Consider the following 18,460-nt stretch of genomic DNA (forward strand, 5'->3'; position numbering starts at 1 on the left):
TGGAGGGTTCTCAAACCAGGCTGTACATCAGAATGTCTAAACAAAGGACAAAGTCAGGTTCAGTGGGTCTGGCTGGGATGAAGCCCACACAGCCACACCAACCACCTCAAGCCCTCTTGGTCACGACACTGTGCAGTCGGGGTTGGACCCACACATTCCTGTGAATGGACAGAGTGTGATGAGAAGGGCGGAAGAAGTGCCCAGACCCCCCTCCCAGAGACCAGGTGGTCCAGCTGCAATGAGAGGGCTGCCTGGCTCACCTCCTGCACCTTTTGCAGGAGAGCCACGATGTTGGTCCTCAGCTTCTGTAGTTTCTCCTCGGTCTCGCGGAGTTTCCTCTCGGATGTACGCAGGTTCTCCTCAGACACCTTGGCCCGCGAATCGGCACGGCTCTGATAGGAATTGCACAGGTTCTGCAGTCCGACCTCATACTGCTTGAAGTACTCTTTCTGTCAGGAGGGAAGTCAGAGGAGGAGAGCCTGAGTTCCCAGGGCTCCCCAGGGCCCTCAGACAGGCACAAACGTTGCCAATGGGTTCCATCCAAGCAACATCTGAGACACAGGGGCAAGCAGTTTCTTTAGGTCGCAGAGGGAGACCTCAAGTCCCTACCCTCATGGGCCTGCTAAGAGGTCAAGAACAAGATCACACAGAAAAAGCATTCTTGCAAAGTGCTACTGCAAGCCATGAGTAAATGGTGATGAACATTCTAGCTGACCAAAGAGGACAACAAAATCACTTCCCCAGCTCAGTCACAGCTTCTTAACTTCAAAAACGCAATAGTTCATTTCCAACTTACATCCAACAACATCAGGACTAAATTCTCTTCCACAAATACTTATCAAGTACCTACTAAAAGCAGATCTGGATAGAGGACAGTGTTTTCAGAATCAGCTTTTAACTGAATACTTGCAACCTCCAAAGGTAGGATAATATTAAGTTACAATGTAGGAAGGTAGAAGAATACTTGTTTCAAGTGGAATGTTGTACAGAACAAAATTTTAGTATCTGATAAATACATAACAATTATTTACATCTCCCCAATGATTACGAATGATGGATGAGGCCACTCTGATGAACCAGGAAGTCCTGGCTAGCCCCTGTTACTCTGCCAACTCTAGTGCTTCACTTCTGTAAAGTTGCACGCTGCCTGGCACCAGGCTTCAGGCTGCTGTTTTTAAAACTGTTACTGTGGGCCCGGCGGCTGGCCTAGCGGCTGGGGTCCTCGCCTTGAAAGCCCCGGGATCCCATGTGGGCGCCGGTTCTGGTCCCGGCAGCTCCACTTCCCATCCAGCTCCCTGCTTGTGGCCTGGGAAAGCAGTCGAGGATGGCCCAATGCATTGGGACCCTGCACCCGCATGGGAGACCTGGAGGAGGTTCCTTGTTCCCGGCTTCGGATTGGTGCGCACTGGCCCGTTGCGGCTCACGTGGGGGGTGAATCATCGGACAGAGGATCTTCCTCTCTGTCTCTCCTCCTCTCTGTATATCTGACTTTGTAATAAAAATAAATCTTAAGAAAAAAAACTGTTACTGTGTACGTGTCCCATGTAATTCTGATCTAAAATACTATTGTGAACGAAGATGGCAGAAGAAACAACATTCGCCAGACCTGGTTACCCAGGCAGTGCAAATATTCCAACGGGCTCCAAAGAATGCACGCTTCATGTGGTTTCCACTAGTCTTTTTTTTTTTTTTACTTTTTATTTTGAGCTAACTGTAAGCTCATTTAAAAAAATTATAATTGGATCTGATAGTCTGATGACCAAGATGGATCAGAGCTTTGATGAGGCCTGCCAGCCTGGCACGATGGAGAAAGAATGGCCATTTACAGAGTGAGAAGCATCTCATGACCTTTAGACTCTGCTGCGTTCCTGATGTGAAAAAATAAAAGCCTGAGTGATTTCAGACATTAAAACTGGAAGGACAAAGCTGATAGGCTGGTATTCATCCTCCCTTCACAAAAAATAAGCTCTCTCCACTATTTTTAGACCCAAAGACGCTCATGACTTGGTTGGGGCCAAGCAGCTGAGCCTCCTGGGTACAGCGATCCCACTGTACCCAGGCCCTGCCTGCCCTGAGTCTGACAGCAACCTGTAGCCAAAAGCAACAAATGTGACTTGGCCAGAGATGCCAGGCCACCCCCACCAGCCTACCAGTCACTGGTCACGCCTGGGATTTACAGAATGCCTGTGACCTAAACATCGTGGAGCTGCTGTGATGAGCTCCACCACCTTGCAGCTTTCTCATCCAGTCCCAGGCCCTCACCTCGCAGGGCGACAGGGCATCCTCACGGTGAGCACAGACATCGTTTTCCTTCACCTCTAGTGTCATCTTTCTGAAGGCAGAATGGAGATGAACCCACCCTCTCAGCACACGGCTGCCATTTAAGGGCCCACCATCTTGCCTATCCTAACTCTACAACTCCTTCCATCCTCTTCTCTACACACCGTCACCTAGAAAACCCGGCTGTTCCGATCACAGTAGCATTCCACTTGGCAGGTGACTCCCAACCCTCCGCTCTATTCCTGGCTTCCTCCTCCTCTCTTGCCAAGTGCCAGTCCCCAATCTCTTCCTGTCCACTGCACGTCACTAGAAATGCAGAGCTGGTATACCTCCAAAACACAATTTTCCACTCCTCACCTTCCTGACAGTCACCCTGCTTTTCTCTCCTGGTTAACAACTTTGCCAGCAACCCTGCCTTCTCACAGGGCAGCACGTGGCATCTGCTTCCTGCCACCTGTGACGTGCCTACCATCATGACTTTTTCTTAACAACCTCTAACACACTCCTTTTACCCACTAGTCCATTCCCACCACTCTGTCTCCAACTTCTATTCCCTCATCTCTGACCTTTCACAAGTAGACCTGCATTTCCCAACCACCCATTCTACACAAATGTACTGCACCCAAGTTGCCTCATTAGGGACAACAGATCACAACTCTGTACCCAATCAGCCTGCCACCTGTTTTTGCATATAAACCTTTATTGGAACACAGCCGTATCCTCACCTTTATACACTGTCTGTGGCTCCTTTCATGTTACATCATCAGACCCAAATAGTTGTCATAAATTAGAAAACCCACAAGCCAAAAATTGCTAACTGGCTCTTGAGAAAAAGTTGGCTGATCCTGTCCTAGGCATGGTTCACAATGACAATTCCTTGAGCTCCAAATGCCTGCTGGCCCACCATCTCTGTATATAGTGTTGAAGCCAGTGTAACTTACATTCAGAAACAACACATCCTGGCTTGTAGCTTCCTTCTACCCTACTAACCAGGCAGCCTGCTACCCTGACTTGAGCCTCTGCTTATACATGTCCCCTGCTCAAATACCCTCCTTCACTTACACAGGGAAGCCTGGCTTTTCTTTACAGCGAGTCACTCTCCCGACCCTCCCAAGCTGCTCCAGTCTTCTGGCCGCTTCAACAGCAACTCACTGCTCTCAACCTCATGCTATCTCTACTGTGTACCTGCCCCCTTCACCTTCTATTTTATTTTAAATTTTAAGATACAATTCCACAGGCTCTGGGATTCTGCTTACCTCTCTCCAATTTCCCTCCCCTCAACTGACTTCCCCCATATTATTACAATAGTATAAGACCTTCATCAGTCGTAAGACCATCGTTCTGCTATTTAAGTGTATCCTGACATTGCAGTTACAGACAATGGCAGACAGTTCAGCCTCATATTGCCAAGATATATCCAACAGCTTTACTGGGAGTTCTCTACTGGCTCTTAAGTCACTTGAAGGCAGGCAAGATCTTTTACTGCTGACTGTGAAGCCCAGCAGAGGGAGATGACACACCAGGATTTACTGGGACAGATAAGCCCAAGCATTAAGCTCCACACACCAAGACCCTCTCCACACACGATGAGCTTGAGCCTAAGCCCTGTGGTTACCTGGACAGGCTAACTCCATTGTTTCTGGGGTAAAAGAAGTGGGATTTAGTGATGTCAACCACACCTACAGTTTCAAAGTGACTCAGCTGTCACCACCCATGGAAGCTGGGGTTGGCTTTCTGCTTGCCATGGTCTGTTCAAGCTATGCCACATTTTCTCCATAATGCAGTCTCCTTCTCCCTTCTCTCAGGAGAAAGGGACGCCAGCTGAGTGCCAGTTACCACAGCAAGGACGGACATATAGGCGTTTGCGTGCATGCGTGCGTATGTGTGCGTGTGTGTGTGTGTGCGTGTGCATGGTCAAAGGTCAAGCCAGACTCACCAGAGGAAAAGAGATCAGTTCATCTGAATTCATGACACTCAGCTCCTTCTTAGAGATGGGGAAACTTGGCGGCAGGAAATAACGTAAACAATTCCTAAGCAACAAAGATGGGGCAGGAATTCAGAATGGAGAGCAGGGAGCCACAGCAGAAAGACCCCAGAGCAGAAAGACCAAAGACATACGTACCGAAGGATCTGGACAAGTAGGTCAATGGTCTCATGGTTGGTGTTTGGTGCAGTGGTATCAGGCTCAATGCGGATACACTCAGAAGTAGAGGGCTCTGCCATGGCTACGGCCTGCTGAGCCACTACAACCTCCTCTTCCTCTCCACCCAACTGCTGTGTATCGGGGCTCTGATACTCAGGGGAAGGGGGTTTCATCAGCCGCACATCCTCACTGCCTTTCTCCACCCTGTGGAGGACAGAGTTTTTATGGTTTGTCCCCAGTTCCCAGGGTGGGCTACTGGGAAGTGAGCTATGGAGACCTCCTCCCCGGGCTGATCTCTGCCATCCTGGCTTCCAGAAGGGGGCATTACCAGCGGTCTCTTGGTGTTGTGTCTGTGGGCACGTAGTCAAACTTCACCTTCCATCGCACCACATGCTTGCCCGCCTCCACGGCTGTCACACGGCCTGTGTACCACTCCCTGTTCACACGCACCTCTACATGCAATCCTTTATCTGAGGACACAGGTACACATCAGAAAACATGACTACAGTCGCTCAGCTCAGCCAGCGCTAGGATTCAGAACTCTCTGGGTGTGCACCTTCCTCACAAAAGGGACATGTCACCCGGCCACCCCAGTCATCTTCGCCATCTGCTGTGAGGATGCTAAAGAGCAAGAAGACAAGCGACTGCCAGATGTAAACAAAGACTGTATTAACAACAGCCATAAGGAGGTGCTATCTTCACAGTCCTGGGCCCAGGGAGTAAGTACCTTGACCTCCTCCCACTCCAAGTCTTCCCAAGAGGCTCCACTTGCATGGCAGGCTGCAAGGTGAGTGCCAGGGTCCTCCCCCAGACTCACCTTTCTGAGCCCTCTTGAGGTCAACCAGGTCTTCTTCTCCAGCGCTGTCTGAGAGCTGCAAGGAGAAGAGTGTTAGAGAAGACAGCTCCCGTGGTCCCCCAAGAGAGACCTGTACGTGAATGGACCATCCAGGGACATCTCATCCAGAGACCTTCAGGACTCTCAGTCTTTGGAAGTTTTATTTGGGAAGACAGAAACAAACAGGCTGACAAAGATCTTTCATCTGCTGGTTCACTTCCCAAATGCAATAGCCCAGGCTGGGCCAGGCTAAAACCAGGCGTTCAATCCAGATGTCTCATGTGGGTGACAGGGACCCAAATACTTGAGCCCTCACCTGCTGCCTCCTGGGGTGTACAGCACCAGGAAGATAAAATCAGGGGCAGAGCCAGGACTTGAACCCAGGCACTCTGACAGGGGGTGCACGTAATGCAAGCGACCACTTAACCACTGCACTACATACCAAGCCTTCCACCTTTATTCTTCTGATGCTGCAATTTACATCCCTCCCTGCAGGCCACTCTAAAATCACTGTTAGCCCTCCAACCTTCTGCCACCTTCATCAACAATATAGCAGGAAAGGGACAGAATGCCACCAGCAGGGAAGCAAAGTAATTCAAACCTTCTAATGTGCATCAATATTACCCCAGGTCTGTTTCCAGCCATCTGGCTTCTGGAAGGTTCATGTCAGTAGCATGCACAGAGGTGGTGCGGACAGCTGAGAAGGGTCGGTGAGGAGGTGTGAGCCTGGGGAACAAAGCTCTGAGAATCTCATCACAGCACCTACCTCATTCGAGTCCTTCTTCTCCTCCTTCACGGTGAATCTGCCCCGCTTGAACCTCTCTCTCTTCTTCTCGGTCTCTTCCTCAGCTTCTTCCTCATCAGAAACCCCAAAATTGCGCTTCCGGCCAGTGGCAGCCTAAAACAAGAGAGTGAGAATGTGAGCCTTGAGAAGCATGGAGATTGCTTCTCTGGCCTACAGAAGCTGTTGGGAGGGCTTGTTACTCCCTCCAGCTCCACCAAACAGGACCTGGGGCACACCTAAGCCACCTCCTGGGCCCGAGCATGATGGCCTCTGCTCAGAGCTGTCGCATGGCAGCCCTTCAGTTCACTCTCTCAGCCTGCCTGCCACTATGACCTGAGACACACTCCCCCACCGCCACAGGACACAAACAGTGAGAAGCCAGTGGAGCTGATTCAAATTCACAGCAGCCCAAATTTCGACAGAGTGGTGACAAGTTCCCAGACAGGAAACCAACTTCCTGTGTGCCCCCCAAACCCCTAAATGCATTGATTCCTCTCCTTGGGGACAATGAGAAACAGTGGCTTGCTGATGTCCCCATGGCTAGGAGACCAGCACAGCCCTGGCACCATGCAGTTCTGCCCCTACACCTCTGACAGCATGATGGGGGCTGAGAGAAAATGCATCTCACCGGGGCAGGAGGTTTAACAGGAGGCTCTGGCTTCTTGACCACCGCAGTCCTGGTGGTTCTGGTAGCAGGGACCTCCCGAGGGGTCTTAGAGCTGGGCGGCACTGATGGCGGCAACGGCTGCACCAGATGGGCAGGCCGGGGCGCAGTCTTGGCTGGAGTGGCTGCAGGCCGTCGAGGTGCCTCAGGTGGCTGCAACACCCTGGATGTACTGGCCTCCTCCCGGGTTGCCACCACAGGCAGCTTGGGCGGGTTGTTAACGGGGGGAGCCCTTCGGGGCTGCGTGGCTGGTCTGGGTGGCTGCAGGGAAGGAGGTCTGCTCGGGGCATTCTTGATCACAGCAGGTAACGGGGGTGAGCGCGGACGCTGAGGTCTCCGCACAGGTTCCTACAAAGGCCAACAGTGAGTGTCCTGCACTCACCCCCAGGAGAAACACTCTGAGGGAGAAGCCCCTCAGCCCCACGTCCCTCGTTTTACCTCAGACGGAGGTCTAGTGGTCACTTCCAAGGGTAGCTTCTTCAGGTCAGCTTGGGAGCGGATAGGTGTGGTTTTCTGTGGGGCAAAAATGTGATGAACTTGTCTGTCCATCTTGGTATATATCAAAGAAAACTCATCTGGAGCACTATGATTATGGCTGGGACAACAAGAAAATAAAAAAGAAAACCTGGGCTTGGTCCGATTCTTATTAACCCCTCAATCGACTGCGGAGATCAAGAAAAAATAAAAGCAAACAAACACTAAACCATTAGCCAATCACCAATCACAGGACACTACATGATTTATTCAGTAACTCAGAAACTGGGCCAAAATGTCTAGACTAAATTCTTATTAATGGAGCCAGAAGAGATGGCAAAGACCTGATGGGTGAGGGAAACACGGAAGATGCCAGAAAGAAAGGGTGGGATTCAGCAGACAGAGAGGGACAGGTCCCTGTTGTGAATGTCATGGGCAATCACAAACAGGCCTAAGTTCTACACAATTTACATAATTAAAAACAGAAACAATAAGTAGAGAAAAATCAATTCTAAAAGAAATGTAAGCGGACATATTTTTTAAATGTCCATTTTTTTTTACAATGGAAAAGAAATTATAAAATCCGTCTATTCTTGCCAATAAACTTGCAAACATTTGAAATTCTTACATACTGCTAATAAAGAACAAGAACATCATCTGGGAGATAATCTGGAAATAATTATATAAAAAACTTACGGAATTTTCAAAATCCTTTTACTCTTTCAATTTTCCTTCTAGAGAATTATAAAAAAAAAAATGTATGCACTAGAGATATGTGTGATGAAACACATGGTGTGATGCTATACTTCTACAAAAACTGTACTTCTATGTCTGATGTATATAATTATCCATAAAGAGGAGGAAGACACAGAGTTACTGGTGGTTATGTCTAAGATAGGATCATTTATTTTTAACCACTATGCTATCATGCCGGGTTCAGGATCGTTTATTTTTATGCAGCTTTTAGACCTTTTAAAAGAACTGCATTATTCTGAATATATCAAACAACGTTTTGTTGTTAAGAATAAACAAGGCATACTTGAAAACCTGTGATTTAATGTGGAGGCCGGGTTCGGGATGTTTTGGCAAGCACAGACAGGTGAGCAGGGGTGAGGCTGAGTGCATGAGGAACAGGGCACTAGTGGCTGAAGGCTGCCTTCCTGGGTAGACCCCAGCCCCAGGCTGCCTCCGCGGAGTGACCCCAACCCACACACCTGAAGGGCCTCCAGCTTCTCCTGCTGCTGGCGGATTTTCTCTGTCAGCTGCTTCTGCTTCTCTTCCTGTGTCTTTAAGTCCTTTTTGAACGTCCCCAAGGGGACCTTCTGCTTCTGTTCGGAAGCCTCACACCTGCAGCAACACCATGGAAACACAGGCTCTAGGCAGGGCAGGGACCACTCTCCTCAGCCCAACCGTGCCGCCTCTCACAGAAGCAACCATCTCTGAGTTCTCTGGGCACAGGATGAGTTCATGTGTGCTGCCAAGACGTGTGTCTACCCTTCCCTGGGCACTGACATGAGGAGCCCAACAGGGGTTTAAGAATAGAAGCACTGGGCCCGGCGGCGTGGCCTAGCAGCTAAAGTCCTCGCCTTGAACGCCCCGGGATCCCATATGGGCGCCGGTTCTAATCCCGGCAGCTCTACTTCCCATCCAGCTCCCTGCTTGTGGCCTGGGAAAGCAGTTGAGGATGGCCCAAAGCTTTGGGACCCTGCACACGCATGGGAGACCTGGAAGAGGTTCCTGGTTCCCGGCTTCGGATTGGCACGCACTGGCCGTTGCAGTCACTTGGGGAGTGAATCATTGGAGGGAAGATCTTCCTCTCTGTCTTTCCTCCTCTCTGTATATCTGACTGTAATAAAATACATAAATCTTTAAAAAAAAAAAAAAAGAATAGAAGCACTGGCCTCACGAAGCATAGTGAGTTATCTACCCCAAGCACAGAGGACAGAGGACAGAGCCAAATCAAGGAGGGGCTGTGGCGGAGAGTACCCACAATGCCTTGTTAGAGACATGCTCACCGGTCCTGCTCAGGATCGGGGTTCATGGAGCAGATCCAAGTGTCAGGGTAATCTTTTTCCACGGAGTTCAGCTGGAAGGGGAGGGTTCTCCACTTCAGACATAAGTCTGCGACACAAAAAACACCCAAACAACTGTCAATCACTGCCATCAGCAGTATTCACAACAGACAGGGAAACTGGGCACAGATTCAAAAGCCTGAGCTCACAGGGCCCTCACAGGTCACACTCCTCTCCCCAGAGAGACCCGAAGGCCACATCAGGAGGCCAGAGTGCTGCACAGGGAAGAGAGGCAAGGACTGAGAGGGACAGAGCCTGGAAAGGGCTAAAACCAGGACGCACCACACTGGATGGTAGTCGGGATTTCCATAGCTCTCCGGCGTTTGTAACGCAGCTCACTGGATGGGGGCTGGTTCCAGTTGGCAGACAGGTAGCCAAACTCATCCCAGAATTTGATGATTCCTCGCTGGGCTGGAAGGGAAACACCCACACCTTGTGTTGGACACCAGTCTCTGCTTTCTGAATCGACCCTCTTGGGCCATGAGAACATCACTAAAGTTGGAGGAAATAGAAAGGGCAGAGTTGAAGCAAGCAGCATAGGCCCATTACCAATAGCAATGTCCTTCCAGTACTGCGCCAGGTGCTCCCCCATGGCCCGCAACAGGTGCCGGTACTCCTTGGCATCTGCGAAGTCCTGTTTGTTGTGTGTTGGCTCCAAGACCAGGTAGGGCACATCAACAACCCCCACAACCCCTCCGCATGCCCTGCAGGGAGAAAGGGGACACGGCTGTTTAACTGCGCTGGCCAGAACCTGCGTGCAATCCACTCTGGCTGGAAGGCTCTCCTCGGGTTGTACTCACATGCCGCCTTCCAGCTGTGGACCCACTTTCTCATACATCTTGATCAGGCGGCTACAGTTGTAGATGAACATACCGTCCAGGTACCGGTGTTCAATGTTGACACCAAAAATGAAGTTCAGCTCCTTAGGTTCTTTCAGGGCGCTAAGAAGAAAGAAAAAGACTTCAGACCGGTCTGCCCATGAGCAGCCAGCACCATGTGTTGGGCTTCAGTTTGAGACACATTAGGCCAGACATTGTGCATCTCCACTGAGTGCACAGCCTCTGCTGCCTTGACACACACATATGACTGTGCACACTCCGGGCATCACAAATTAAAAAACCAAAAGCTGGTCACTCAGTAATAGAACAGGGCTAGACTCAATTATTGGGAAGGCACTACTACAGATCTTTTTAGAAAAGACACAAAAGTATCTTCAATTCTCCTCCAAAACTCCACCAATAGGAAAGCGATTCTTAAAGAAAAAAAATTCATAAGCACAAAGACCCAACACCACCATGGAATTATTATCAACAAAACCTCAGGTGCCGAAATGCAGATGGAAAAGCAGTGCCAGACTCAGTCATTAAGCCACAGAGCCTAGGGAGGCTTCACACAGGGAATATGAGCAAGGAGGACATTGCAAATATTCACCGTAAGTGGGAAAGTCTACAAAACTCGGTCTGATGGAGTCAGCACTGTGGCGACAGCGGGTAAAACTGCCTGCCCGCAATGCTGGCAACCCACATGGGCACTGGTTTGAGTCTCGGCTGCTCCACTTTCAATCCAGTTCTCCCTGCTGAAGTGCCTGGGAAAGTAGTAGAAGATGGCCCAAGTATTTTGGCTCCTGCACCCACACATGGACAAGCTTCCTGGCTTCACACTAGCACAGTTCCAGTCACTGCAGTCATTTGGGGAGTGAACTAGGATGGACAATCTCTCTTTAAGTCTACCTTTCAATAAACAAATAAAAGAGAGAGAAAGGTAAGAAACACAACCTACTGAATTATCCCACATTTGTAATCAGTGAAAGGAGATTGAACATGAACATATATAAAACACCATATATTAAGAGTAAAGAAGCCCAGGTGGTAGAAGCATAAGGGATTATTTAAAAAGTTTTAGTTTATTTTGCTGTATATTTTCTTTGAAATGCAAGAGAGGGAGAAAGATTGATCTTTCCTTTTCTGGTTTAGTCCCTAAATGACTGTAATGGCCAGGGCTGGGCCAGGTTGAAGCCAGGAGCTTCGTTCAGATTTTCCACGTGTGTGAGGCACCCAAGCACTTGGGCCATCTTCTGCTGCCTTCCCAGGCACATCAGTAGGGAGCTGTATTGGAAGTGGAGCAGCTGGGACTCAAACCAACACCCATATGGGATGCTAGTATTGTAGGCAGTAGCTTTGTTCACTAGACCACATGTTAGCCCCTCAAATATCTTAAATGTCTTGTATTTTTCAAATTTTACACAATGAACATTTTGTACATTGTTTAAATGAAAAGGGAAAAGGAAAAAAGAGGGGAAAAGGCGAGATGGTGAGGATGATTAGGGGTTCTTTGTGCGTTATCCAGATTTCCCCGCCTTTTCCCAGCTCATGAAAGAAGCAGGAGGTCGGTGAGGCCTCTCTCTCCCAAGGGCATTTGACAGAGATCACATTAGCGGTTTTCTCAAAGCCATCTTGGTCGCAGAAGGGCAGCCTGTCAATCACCAACGCAAAAGTGACACAATTGTGAAACAGCACAGGCCAGCCCGGGCACTGACCGCTGCTTGGCCTCCTTGATCCTCTTCTTGACATCGGCTTCTCTGCGCAGGGTGATGGCTGTGTTCTGGACCTGTCGCAACATCACCTAGACAAGCACATCAATAGCAGGTGAGGGGGGCAGGTACCCAGGGCCACGGCAGCTAACGTTCCTGCCGTCACATCTGAAACTTCCCACTGTAACTCACAGGGACGGACAACCCCATGCGGATATGTTCCTTCTTTCTACAGAAGTGGCTCATCGCTAGGGACAAAACAAAAGCTGTGTTTCCAGAGCCAGGCAGACCTGCCACACAACCTGAGCTTCTCAACAAACAAGCTGGAGAAGAGGAGCCGTGAGCGCCTGGGGCCTTACCCTAGAATCCCGGGTGAGGTCTCCGCCCAGGCGCACTTCCAACGTCCGAGCTTTGCTCTCCGCCTCCCGGGCCTTCTCTTCAGCTGAAATCCAAAAGACACCGTAAAGCTTTCAAAGGCTCATAACTTGCTGTCACCCTGCCTGGAACCATAAAGGGTTTCCTCGATGGATGCAAATCATTTGGGAGTGTGTTGGGAGCAGCCTCCAGACCAGGACAGTGACAGTCAATGTGGAAAGGGGGAATTTGACTTTCACAAACATCACAGAGGCCCTGTGGAGAGCAGGTGCTATTTCCACCTGACGTTTCAAGCTTCAAATAAAATGGCTTCAACAGAAACAAACACGTACAAGGCAAGCAGAGCTAAACCCTCAGCATGAGCTGGAAACCAATGAAGCCTTCACCATCGGGGGGCAAGAAATTCTGAGCAACACTGGCTGCTGTGTGAGTCGATGAGATTTATGATCTGCAGAAAACTCAGGAACACCAATCCCCAAGGGCTGGAGCCACAGCGGAATGTGGTCTGCTTCCCTTTGGGCAGGGTAGTTGTTAGGTTTGGATAGATGGCTATAAATGGCTGAAGTGAAGGTAGAGGGGCAGGTGGCATGTGATAAAAGGGCTGGAAAAGAATGAGAAAATGGCCAGGGGAAGGGCCTTGTCTGTAGGTCACTGCTCCAGCCAAAAGAGCATCTTCGAAACACTCCCGCCCAACACTCCCCTGCAGAGGACATGCATTACCAATCCGAGCCACGTGCTCTGCCTTCTTCACCTCCTGCTCCGCACGGGTCTTGAACCGGCTTGACGTGTACTTGTACATCCTGGTCAGCGGAAAAAGAAACCTGAGGTTTGAAGAGCAGCGGGCAGGCGGCCACCCCAAGTATTCCCAAGCTGTGTTGTCCTGGCCCCTTATGATGAGACAAAACCAAGCTCATCTTAAACAAAAAAAAAAATCAGATTCCTTTCTCTTCTTGCCCCACCTTTCCCCTCTGTCTTTGACAAACAATCCTAGTTACAAGGGTGTCATCAATCCATGGCAGAAACGCACCTTAGCAACAAGGCCAGGTCCTTATGTGCAGCATCCCAGCACCCTGGACCCTAAAGCTGAGACACAGCTTACTGTGCCAGGCAGGACACATCCCATGTTCCAGAGGCACTCACAATCTGCATGCTCAGCCAGCCAAATTCCAGAGCCTGTCAGCCAGTCTGCCCTCCTTTGGGACCCACAAGTGACTGTGGCAAATCACAGATGTCTTCAGGGGTCACCCACAGCCTGCCCTGTCGGAGCTGCCCCCAGCCCCAGCCCACGGGCGGCAGCAGGTCAGGTGGGCTGGCCCTTACCTGGGTTTATACAGGCAGCAGGAGAGCCTTTTGGTCTGCACCTTGTGCCCATGAATGAAGATCCTCATCCGGGGATCGATATAGAGCACAGCAGCGTAAGCTCGGAATGAGCGCCGCTCTGGCTTCCTGGGGACCAGAGACAGGCACAAGGTCACCCACCCATAGCAAGCCCTAACAAAGGCACACAAGGGTCTCTGTGGGCCCGCCACCTATCCATCTCCAATCTCAAGTCCCTCCTGCAGCCCCAATGGGGTACTCCCTCCACATGGACACTGCAGTACCATCTCCTCAGATCCCGAACACAGGCGCCCCCCAAACACCTCACTGAGATCTACTGTGAAAACCCAGTCAATTCCTCTCCTGCCCTAGGCCCTGGTTTTTTGTTTTATCAAACCAAGGAGTCAGAGTAAAGACTCCTCAGTCTCTTAGCTGAATGGAAGACACGCTGCCTTGTTCATCACACCTGCCTGTGTCTATGCGGCTAGAGCCCTCCAGGCCAGAGTCCCAACACTCACTTCTCCTGGAGAAATGCCGGGAATGAGGCCTGCCCGCCTCCTCTGCAGTCGCCAGCCCCAGGCCTGCTCCTTTCCCAGCCACACTCACGTGCCCTCCGGAGAGGTCTCTGCCATCTGGATATCTCTCGGATTGGAGATGATGTCCAGCTCCGGCTCTCCATTGTCCATGAGTTTCAGATTAAAGATGATCACCAGCGTCCCTGGGGAAGAGGTGTCCTTTCATTCTGGCAGGGACCCCCAGTCTCTCCCCACACCGCTCGGGGCTCTGCAGGCTCCAGGCTCACAGACTCCTTACCGCTGCTGCCAGGAATCTTCATGAACTGGGACATCACTTCCTCCTCTGTGCGGAAGGGAGAGTACTTGTAGATGAGCTCTGTCTCGATGGCAAACTTCTCCACATTATCTGTGACGGGCTCCCGGGTGCGGGCGTGCCAGGTGGGCAACGGGACGATCACCTTTGGGGAAGCACAGGCAGACGGTGAGGCAGGCCCCAGAACACTTTCCCTCAATCATGCGGCCATTGTGTCTTTGCCCACAGAGCCTCCACTCTACCAAAGACCAAGACCTGAGCCCAAGCGCCACAGCCTGGCACACCAGAGGCTCCACAGCTTCCAGCCTGCGCCAACACTCAACCTCACGTTGCTGTCTCCTCTTACGGTATGCTGGTTTATAACTAGGGGAGTGTCTGTTTTTTCTCACAGGTAGATTCCTTGACTTTTTTTTTAAATAATTTGGTAAAAATTCTCTTACCATTAAAGAAAATACATTTACAATTACCTAGTGAATATGAAGATAATATAATCTACAACTCAGCAACCCTACCCTTAGGTATGTTCCTTATGAGAAATGTTCTCATTAGTCTTTGCCAAGTTCATGGGAAATGTGTATTATGAAAAAACTACACATGGACTTCAAGGTTTTTTTCCAATAGAACAAATGTCTTTTAATTCCATATTTCCACAAACTTTCTCAAGTACTCTCGTACACTAGCATAAGAACAACTCAAATATCCAAATATCCAATATAGTGTGGTAGAACTCAACAACATTGCAGCTACAATGAAATATTAGGCAGTAACGATAAATGATGACATTAAGAGCAACTAGCATCAACACAGATGATCTCATACAGACAACATAATTTGGGCCCGGCGACGTGGCCTAGCGGCTAAAGTCCTCGCCTTAAACGTGCCTGGATCCCATATGGGCGCTGGTTCTAATCCCTGCAGTTCCACTTCCCATCCAGCTCCCCACTTGTGGCCTGGGAAAGCAGTCGAGGACGGCCCAAAACCTTGGGACCCTGCACCCGTGTGGGAGACCTGGAGGAAGTTCCTGGCTCCTGGCTTCGGATCAGCACAGCATCAGCCATTGTGCTCACTTGGGGAGAGAATCATCAGACGGAAGATCTTCCTCTCTGTCTCTCCTCCTCTCTGTATGTCTGACTTTGTAACAAAAATTAATAAATCTTTAAAAAAAAAAAGACAACATAATTTACAAAACATGACAATGTGAATTCATATATGCAAAAGTCATAAACAGGCACAACTAAAACAGGCACAACTAAACTATTACTTAAGGATGCATACACAGGTGACAAACTAGAGAAAAATATGGAAATGAGCATCACAAAAGTTACCTGAGAGTGGGAGTGGCCTAGTAGGGAGATAGTGGGCACCTCCCTCATGGGTTACCACTCCCACTGGAGAGCATGAAAACCAGGACAGGGGCAGGGGTGGCTAGACACAAGGGCACCCAACAGCACGTGTGTGGGCTGGATAGTAGGGTTGGTTGGGTTGAACTAGGCTTAAATGCCCATTGACATGTACAAGTGCTAAATGGGATGTGGGACAGACTGGACAAGCCTGAGGTACATACTGGTAAGCATGGAACCAGGGTAGGGGGCAGAACTGGTAGGGGTTATTGGGAGTTGCCCCAACTAGGCTGCAGCTCCCACTGGTTTGCGTGAGGACTGAGTATGAAGTGGGTAGGATTGAGCTGGACTACAACACCTGTTAGTTCACGAGGAAGACAGAGCTGGAAACAGAACTGACCCAGCAATTGCAACGACCAGCATGTGCATAAGCTGATTGGGGCGTGATGGACGGTATTGGACCCTGTACTAACAAACTCACGCAAGAATCAGGTCTGGGATCACCTCAGATGAAGTTTCTTTGGAGATCCCTCCAACTGAACCACTGATCTCAGAACCCCAACCATGAAGAGACTATGTCAGCCAGTGGACTCTGAATAGGTTTCATTGCGACTGAACTGCGAGACTGGCAGCAATCCAGAACTCCTGAACTATCAAAACTGCTTGAGCAGGAACCCTGGAGTGGACCTCACATTGGGGACCTGGGATGGGTGGGAGGTTGGGTGGGGCTTTTCCCTTTGTTTCTCCCCGACCCCAGATACAGGGAAAAAATGACAATATTAGTGTGGGAACAATGGTATTACCCACTTTCATCCTGTTGCCCTTGACCCTTTGTACCCTAATCAACTAAGTAAAATTATTAAAAAAAAAAAAAAAAAAGTTACCTGAAGTCAGTTCCTTCAGGGCCACAGTAAGAAAAAGATTATATAGGATTCTGTAACACTGGTCAATGACAGGTGGCTACGGGGATGTTGGCTTTATATCCATCCTCTTCACTGTACACATACTTGAATACATTCTTCCACATGCACAGACTTTCATTTTACGTCCAAATAACGCTTTTAAAAAATCTAGCCTTTCTTGGAAAACCTGACCCCCAACACCACCTCCACAGAGGCCTCATTGTTCCCCACCCCTCCCTGGAGTCCACAGCACCTGCAAGAGGGATTCCCTCTGGACAGTAAACCAGTTGGGGCACCTCAGAGGCCCAGACCAGCCAGCCCACCTGAAAGAAACAGTCTGCTTCTTAACAGCTGCCAGGGTGATAAAGCTGTTGGCGAGCTCAGAGGCATTTGCTGGTTTCTAAGAAGTTTTGTGCTTGTGAAGTATTCCACCCCAAGGCTGGTTTGGACACATTCCTCCCTGGCTGAAAATGATCTTATTTTGAAATCTTGGCCGAGTTTGTACTAGGGTACAATCCAAAACAGTGACCTTCTAGCACCAAGTAAGGAAGAAACTTCACCCTAGCTGTCTCCACTGGGGGAATTGAGCTCCATCTGTGTTCTAAAGCAGTACTTCAAGCTCCCACTCGCCACCACAGTCACAGGGGACAACAGCATCACTTTACACGGTGGACCCTCACTTCCACTAGCAGTATTGCACACTGTTCTTGCAGTTTCGACACCACCACTCCCCTCCCCTCCTAGTTTTTCTGGTACTGTGGATGGGGGCAGCCCTCACTTTCTCCGCTACTTTCTCCACCCACTCGTTGCTTTAGACCCCAGGTCCTCCTCTCACTCTATGCTCACTTGCCATAACACCCTGGGTCCAACTCCAGGCTCCGAGTTTCCTTTGCATATCCAGAGCAAATTTAGCCCAGTCCCCTCCCCATGGCCATTCTTCTGTTGTTCCCCAGAAGCCCACCACGTCCAGCTGCCACCCATAGCCTCCAGTCAGCCCTCTCCCCCCTCCGACCCCCTCCACTCATCAGTCATGGTCCACATCCTAAAGAGTGCTGCTTGCCTCTCCTTCTCTCACTTCCCTGCTCCAAGTTCTGCCAGGGTCTCTCGACAGGGTCACTCCAACACTCACCCCCATCTTCCCAGTACCACCACCACACAATAACCAAATGCATTTTCTAATCAGAATCTGACCTGGGCACATCCTTGCTTCATAAAGTCCCCTCACTCAACTAGCTTGGAGCTGAGCCTAATTCGCTCTCCGGAAGCCATCAGTGGTCTTCAGGTGACGCCATCTGAGGTCCCTGCCAAACCCCTGACTCGCCCTCAGGGACTTAGCAGACTGCTAGTACTGACCTGAACATGCCCCCTCTGACAGACCATACGCAGCACTCCAGAAACCTAGCCAAGCCACACCCTCCTGTCCTACCTCCTCCACAGATACAGCTCTTGTCTCCTTTCAAGCGTGCTGAGTGAACCAAGTTACCACTCTGAAAGGCAAACAACCCCACTGGCTTGCTAAGTAAAGATGGCAGGAAAAGAGAGCCTGCGTCCTCATTGGTCAGTTTGCTATGATACAAGACTCAGATCTAAACAAGGCCAGGACAGACTCAGTCAGAGCCAACCAACAGAGAAGAATCAGACTCAAACGGCGAAGAATTCAATTATGCTTCTGTGACGGCAATGGGTTTCTTTCTACAGAACTTAGTCCCCACCCTTAGCCCCTCAAAACTCTGGCCTCCATTTTTCACATATGAAAAGAAGATACAGGAGATGAAGAGTTCAGGCTGCTGGCCAGACACAGAGCTCTCCTAATGCCCACCAGCAGAGGGCAGAGATCTCACCAGAAACAGCTCTGGAATCTGAGCTCTTAGGCCCCAAGCAGCAATCAGCACAGCAGGTGCTGTGCTATATCACGG

At 49.9% G+C, this 18,460-nt stretch overlaps 1 protein-coding gene across 2 annotated transcripts in view; it reads right to left on the reverse strand.

The window, feature by feature from the left end:
* MORC2 (MORC family CW-type zinc finger 2) overlaps nucleotides 1–18,460 on the reverse strand; it is a 42,906-nt gene that overhangs the window by 1,111 nt on the left and 23,335 nt on the right. Inside the window, exons 7-25 of one of the 2 annotated variants that reach the window (XM_058656975.1) lie at nucleotides 14,288–14,447; nucleotides 14,081–14,192; nucleotides 13,478–13,603; nucleotides 12,878–12,957; nucleotides 12,142–12,224; nucleotides 11,789–11,874; nucleotides 10,053–10,193; nucleotides 9,802–9,956; nucleotides 9,535–9,663; nucleotides 9,196–9,301; nucleotides 8,395–8,527; nucleotides 7,145–7,219; nucleotides 6,671–7,054; nucleotides 6,025–6,156; nucleotides 5,241–5,295; nucleotides 4,752–4,893; nucleotides 4,403–4,627; nucleotides 4,217–4,310; nucleotides 270–449 (exon numbers count right to left, since the gene is read on the reverse strand). In XM_058656975.1, the coding sequence (XP_058512958.1) occupies nucleotides 270–449; nucleotides 4,217–4,310; nucleotides 4,403–4,627; nucleotides 4,752–4,893; nucleotides 5,241–5,295; nucleotides 6,025–6,156; nucleotides 6,671–7,054; nucleotides 7,145–7,219; nucleotides 8,395–8,527; nucleotides 9,196–9,301; nucleotides 9,535–9,663; nucleotides 9,802–9,956; nucleotides 10,053–10,193; nucleotides 11,789–11,874; nucleotides 12,142–12,224; nucleotides 12,878–12,957; nucleotides 13,478–13,603; nucleotides 14,081–14,192; nucleotides 14,288–14,447 (2,598 nt within the window). Of the gene's footprint in view, nucleotides 1–260; nucleotides 450–4,216; nucleotides 4,311–4,402; nucleotides 4,628–4,751; nucleotides 4,894–5,240; nucleotides 5,296–6,024; nucleotides 6,157–6,670; nucleotides 7,055–7,144; nucleotides 7,220–8,394; nucleotides 8,528–9,195; nucleotides 9,302–9,534; nucleotides 9,664–9,801; nucleotides 9,957–10,052; nucleotides 10,194–11,788; nucleotides 11,875–12,141; nucleotides 12,225–12,877; nucleotides 12,958–13,477; nucleotides 13,604–14,080; nucleotides 14,193–14,287; nucleotides 14,448–18,460 lie in introns of both variants that reach the window. The other variant, XM_058656974.1, reaches the window with a different exon arrangement.

This window comes from Ochotona princeps, chromosome 29 (assembly GCF_030435755.1).
Source record: "Ochotona princeps isolate mOchPri1 chromosome 29, mOchPri1.hap1, whole genome shotgun sequence".
In the NCBI taxonomy this organism is placed as follows: Eukaryota; Metazoa; Chordata; class Mammalia; order Lagomorpha; family Ochotonidae; genus Ochotona; species Ochotona princeps.